Source organism: Halyomorpha halys, unplaced genomic scaffold, assembly GCF_000696795.3.
Source record: "Halyomorpha halys isolate HHAL.00 unplaced genomic scaffold, Hhal_1.1 Scaffold1105.1, whole genome shotgun sequence".
NCBI lineage: Eukaryota > Metazoa > Arthropoda > Insecta > Hemiptera > Pentatomidae > Halyomorpha > Halyomorpha halys.
The window spans coordinates 366,370-372,170 of NW_027115192.1; the positions used below are offsets into that span (position 1 = coordinate 366,370).

Consider the following 5,801-nt stretch of genomic DNA (forward strand, 5'->3'; position numbering starts at 1 on the left):
TATATATAAAACAAAAGGTTAAAAAATATTATTGTGAAATTAATGGATTTATGAATAATCACAACATTTTAAACAGAAATTGAATCTTTATTGCGAAAAATTAAAACTTGAGGAAAACTAAGAGAAAAGTGTTATAATATGAATAAAGAACGCTCATGTGTCTTCATCTTCATTATTCTCCAACCTATAACAAATTTTTTTTTCTAAATAGCTGAATCTTTTCTTTTTTAATTATACTATAAACGCTAAAATAAAAAAAAATCTAAAGTGTTGAATATCTCATGTCTCCAGTTATAAATTTATCAGCGACTCCTTAGATTAAAATTTTCTCTGAAGGACTCGAGCAATTTTATAGACAAAAACAACATTTTATTGTTCAAATTAATTATTTAATATTTCAGTAAATAGCAAACAATAAAATTTTGTTTCAGAATCAATCTAACAATCTTAAAAAAATTGGATGAAGTTAGTGTTATGTTCCGAGGATAATCCTGCATTTAGTCCCAAGTCTCAACTATCTAGATGTCCACTCACAAATCTTTCCTTACAGCTCATATTGCGAGGATCAATACCATCATTGTTTACTGAATCATCACGAACATTGAACGGTATTTTTTTTCGTTTAGCTTTTTAGATTTTAATTATCTTTCTAAAAAAATCAGTAATGTTTTCGAAGAAATATAGATTTCTAAAACTATTAAAAGTATACCGTGGGTACCGATAATGTCTTGGCCGATATGCATTCTTTTAACTAAAACAGGCCAGATTTATATTTTCAGAGTAGAAAGTTTCATCAAAATCGGTAGACACTTGAGACGCTAGCGTTCTTAGAAAAGTTGTTATAGGGGCATTATGTCAAACATACCCAAGTATCAACGACCAAAACCTTAAAAAACTTGTGAAGAATCAACAAGATCGGTAACAGTTTACTGGTCCAAGAGAGAATATTTTATTTAATCTTTTTTTAAATATATATTTTTTTACTTTATGGCTTTACGATAGTGGTTCCAAAATACTGTATATTTTTCTTCTGACTTTATAAACCACCAAGATTCAGAAACCTTTTATCGGCTAGCTAGAATTAATATCAAAAGATGGGTTATAATGACGATTCTAGGAGATCATCTCAAAGTTACTTATGGCTTTCCAGCCACATTAAAGTAAATAAACAAAAGTAGTTTTTGTTTTTGTTAGAAAAAAGTCATGGATATACTTTCTTCTTTTGAATTTCAAATTCTGTGTATATAGAAACGGAAACATATTGAATTTACAAATATCCATGATTGAAAATAATGAACTGGATAACATTTTGATATTCACTGTCATTTTCAATTTATTTACTTTATAAGTTTTTCTTATATTGTTCACCTTACCTTAGTGTCCAAACACTTCACGAACTCGTAAGCTGTTTCACATTTATTGGCCTTAGCTGAAAATGTTGTTTGAATAATATTGATATTTTTAAGGAATAATTGATCAAATGATTCATTAAATAGTAATATATACCAGATGTATCGCATTCATCGATTGCCTTCAGATACTTCTTCTTCAACTCTTCGTCTTTAACTATTTCCTGTGGTATTGCCTTTTGCTTCTCTCTGTCAATGGTTCCGTCAGCCTTAAACTATTGAAATAACGAAAAGATGAAAATTAATTCAGTTTTATTATAAAGAAATTATGTTTGTTCACTAATAACATTAAAAACGATTCTTACCACTCCCTTTTTATCTAATGCACAAGCCAGCGAACACTGTAAAGTAAGAAAACAAATTGTTATTTGAAACAGGAATTGTTTTTAATTTATGTATAAATGCCACTACAATACAACTTAATCTATTGATCTGAATATGAACTAGGTTGCCTTTCTTTGGCAATTAATTTATAATTATAGATCCTTCGTAAGTGAGAAAATCGATTTTTTGAATTATTAAAATAAAATTGATAACATCTTCATCTGAGATAAAAAAAAAAAATGATAATACATAAAGGGTGTTAAATAAAAAGGACAAAAAAAATCAAATAGGATGAGATTTGAACCCGAATCACTAAGGTTTAGTAGCACTCACTAGAATACAATTACACATAACATACTTTTTAAAATAAATTAGTCATTAAATATATAGTATGAACGAACAATCATTATGGGTTCTAATTGAATTAAGTTAAAATATTTTTCATATACCTTGGCTTCTTTTGGAATGTCAGGATCGGTATAATCTGAAACATAAAATAATTTTTATGACTATCAATAATTTTTAATTCATCTTTAAATATTGCGGAATAAACCCTAATTAAATCCCTTAGCTCAACCCCTATCTGACATAACATAACCATCCCTACAATCATCCACGAAGGTTAAACCGGTATTGGCCTAAAGATCTATACTGTTTTTGCAATGGCCACATTCTCCAATCAAGTCCGTAGGGTCGGCAGTCCCCTCGCTTAACCTCCACTGGCTTTTAATACCAGTGATGCAGTTGAAAGGGAAGCGCCAGGATCAATGTAGCTGAATGTAAATATTGTAAGTAGCAATGAATGTGTTTAAGATGTAATTTTACAGTAATTTTAATATTTATTAATTTTTTTCGTATTTATTATTTTGTTATCATTTAATTTGTCTGTGTAAATTTGGTATGAATATGTACTTTGATGTCTATTACCAGTGCATGGACACACAACAGAATGTATTGTTTCAAAAATACCATAGTACTTACGTAATTTAGAAATATCCCCATGAAAGCCAGTTTCTTTATTACAAGCTTCTGCAATCTCATCAAAAACCTGTGACCAAACCTGTAATGTAAAAGTAAAATGATTAAGTTGGAAAGATATACCAATATATGCACGATACATGTACTCTTATCTCTTCTGCAAAGCCATAACACATTTAGGCAAATTTAGTACAGAAAAAAAGTATACATTTCAAGATTCAATATTGGAGCAGACAATAGGTATACATTTCAAGATTCAATATTGGAGCAGAAAATAGGTAGACATTTCAAGAATCAATATTGGAGCAGAAAATAGGTAAACATTTCAAGATTCAATATTTGAGCAGAAAATAGGTATACCTTTCAACATTAAATATTGCAGAAGAAAATTTGAAAATGAGCATAATTTTTTTTTCGTATTTTGTCACCAAACTAAGAGGGGTGAGATTGTACCATTCTTATTTGTCCTCTAGTCTTTTTGTTTTGTTCACCTTTGTTTTGAAAGCAAAAACGTCATAAGCTCATGTTTGCCGATTTATTTTATTGTTATTTTTATTTCTTAAAAATTAACAAAATGTATTGAGGTTGACCTATAACGTTGACCCAAACCAAACATTTCTAATAAAATAAAGAAAGAAATAATTATACCATGTTTCCCCTTTTTCCCGGAAGAAAATATTTTTAAAAATAATATTTAATCTTCATTAAAAAAGCCATTTTTTGGTTGTATTCATTTTTTTTTCTCGCAGACAATTTGCCATAGCTAAAAGAAACAAAACATTATAAGGTTTTATATCAGGGGGACTTGTAACCCTTTTCCTAAACTCTGTCACTCATTGAAACATTGTTCATACACATAGTTTCTGAAACCTCTAAAAAGAGTAATCATTAGATAAATTCTGGCTATTACATTATATAGAATTGTAGCAATTGTACTACAGTTTAAAAAAATAGGGTTACTATATACAAAATATTTAAAAAAAAAAGGTGACAACCACCCAAACAAATTAACTTATGTAAGTGATGTGATAAACTCCACGAATCCAACTCTTCAAGTTGTGGATTAATAAAAACAAATTACGTATCAGTACATAAAACTAATTTTCAAATCATGGTGATCATCATTTTCCACAGTCAGAATATACTGATAAAACTGCGAAAGATATTTTTGTAAAAAGTAAAAAGATAGTGATATAAGAAGCGTGATGACACTTGTTGATTTTCACTACTTTACCATGTTGTGTCGCCCTTAATAGAGAAACTAAGGCCTTTAATAAAAAGGCAGTAAGGATCACTGATCTCTCAATTACTTGTTGGCATATTCCCGTCCTACCTGACACAATTTAACCTTATTTTACAGTACTTATTTTTGAAAAATGTTTTTATCACGAGGTTGACCGGGCTTTACAAATGAGCATACTATTCCCAATTTCATATATAATATTTAATAATTTACTTAATGAATAGACCAAAAAAAATGCAAACTGGTAAACATGTTTGCCATGCATTTCCATAATTTATGAATATACAATAGAATAAAACTAGGTTCTCGTACATAATTGCATGGATGATTATTTCTTTCTTCTACCTTTTTCAGAAAGAAAATTTAATCCTGATGAAAATCATTAATTCATATCATTTAATAAGTTTTAGTAAATAAATGTAAATATTTCATAAAGTATATCAATTTAATTTTTTTATACAAAATATTTCTGGTCCTCTAATCCTCATTGTTTTTATTATTAAAATTACTGAAAAAAATATTTTTTAGTCTAAAATAGAAATGTGATAAAAAAAACTTTGAAAATCATCCGTAAAGATATGTTTTCCCTAATTTTTGAATCCAAGAAGAATGGGAATCTTTATCCATATTTCAAAAGGATACAGATTTTTCCTGAAAGATTTTCCAAATAAACTTGGGTATAAGTAATAATTTAAGTTAGGGAAAAATTTAGACAAAAAAAGTTTAAATATCATGAACATACTTAATTTAAAAAATATTAGAGTGAAAAGTGAAAAAATATAAATTTTAAGCTGTTTTAAAAAAAATAAAATTAATTTTGGTTTAACTTTATATGTGATGAATAGTTTAATTTACTTTGAACTCACAGAGTGCACTGTTAACACTACAGCAAAGAAAACAAAATGGTAAGAGAGCATGATGGCAACAACTGCTATACTCGATATGTTCGGGTTCAGTTGACAATGGAACTGACTGAACAGGCTCTGGTTTCTTCTATATATGTTTCTAAGCTAAGGATGTGAATCATTAAAGTGGTGTGTTCACACAATGCCGAAGCACATTAGTTGACCTTAGTAAAGAAGTGACATGAAAAAAAAAGAAAAAATATACAATTCAATAATAGCATAATTTTCTATTATCATTCAATATTAGCCAAAATTTTAATTCAGTACATCCTTTACCGATAAAGTTCCTTTTCGGAATAGGTGTAAAACAGTCTCATTCCCTCGTAATTCAACAAATAAGTATGGTTCTAATTTTTAATGTTTGAAGTAATTTTTAAATTACTTAAATTTAATGCAATCTCTTTTATTGAGTCTGTATTGTTGATAAGGAACGCATCACAGTCAAATTTTCCTATGAAATAAAATTTAGCTTGATGATACCTGAGTTGATAAATTTTTTAACTATAAATCCAGGGAGTAATTTAGGTTTGATGATGACTTATAACCTTTCAATAATGACAGAAATTGAAATTACTTTGCTAGGATAAACAATGCTCTTAATGAACTATCGTATATAATTAAAATTTATGAGACGGTAAAGTTTAAAAATAAATTGTTTTTGAAAGAATTAGTGTTTTGTTTTTTTGTGTGTGTTTTTTTAATTAAACGAAGTACTAGTCATTTCACGTCAGTTCATCACACATTTTAGTTTTTTAATTATACCGCTGCCATAAATGGGCAAAAAACCAGAACAAGTTTCGGAATCGCCGTACAAGCTTCCCTAATTTAGTTAAAGATATGGGATAAGCGTTAGTAAATTTCATGCCATTTCACATAATATGCATAACTATGTTGGTTAAGTGTAAGTATATTCCACGCCATTTCATTTGATATTCACAACTA

The 5,801-nt window shown here is 28.3% G+C and overlaps 1 protein-coding gene across 1 annotated transcript; it reads right to left on the minus strand.

Moving 5' to 3' along the window:
- Positions 1-72: 72 nt before the first annotated feature.
- Positions 73-4,910, minus strand: LOC106688335 (uncharacterized). Its single transcript, XM_014432749.3, has 7 exons — positions 4,821-4,910; positions 2,715-2,793; positions 2,183-2,217; positions 1,715-1,750; positions 1,507-1,624; positions 1,374-1,429; positions 73-184 (listed from the first exon to the last, which is right to left on the minus strand). The coding sequence occupies exons 1-7, from the start codon at positions 4,869-4,871 to the stop codon at positions 173-175; spliced, it is 387 nt and encodes a 128-aa protein (XP_014288235.1). The 5' UTR covers positions 4,872-4,910; the 3' UTR covers positions 73-172.
- Between the last annotated feature and the right edge of the window lie 891 nt (positions 4,911-5,801).

Coding starts and splice junctions, on each gene's coding strand:
- LOC106688335 (XM_014432749.3), bottom strand. CDS start 4,871: ATGCTCTCTTACCATTTTGTTTTCTTTGCTGTAGTGTTAACAGTGCAC. Junction 2,794..4,820: donor TAGTGTTAACAGTGCACTCT/GTGAGTTCAAAG, acceptor TTTACATTACAG/GTTTGGTCACAGGTTTTTGA. Junction 1,430..1,506: donor CGATGAATGCGATACATCTG/GTATATATTACT, acceptor CAACATTTTCAG/CTAAGGCCAATAAATGTGAA.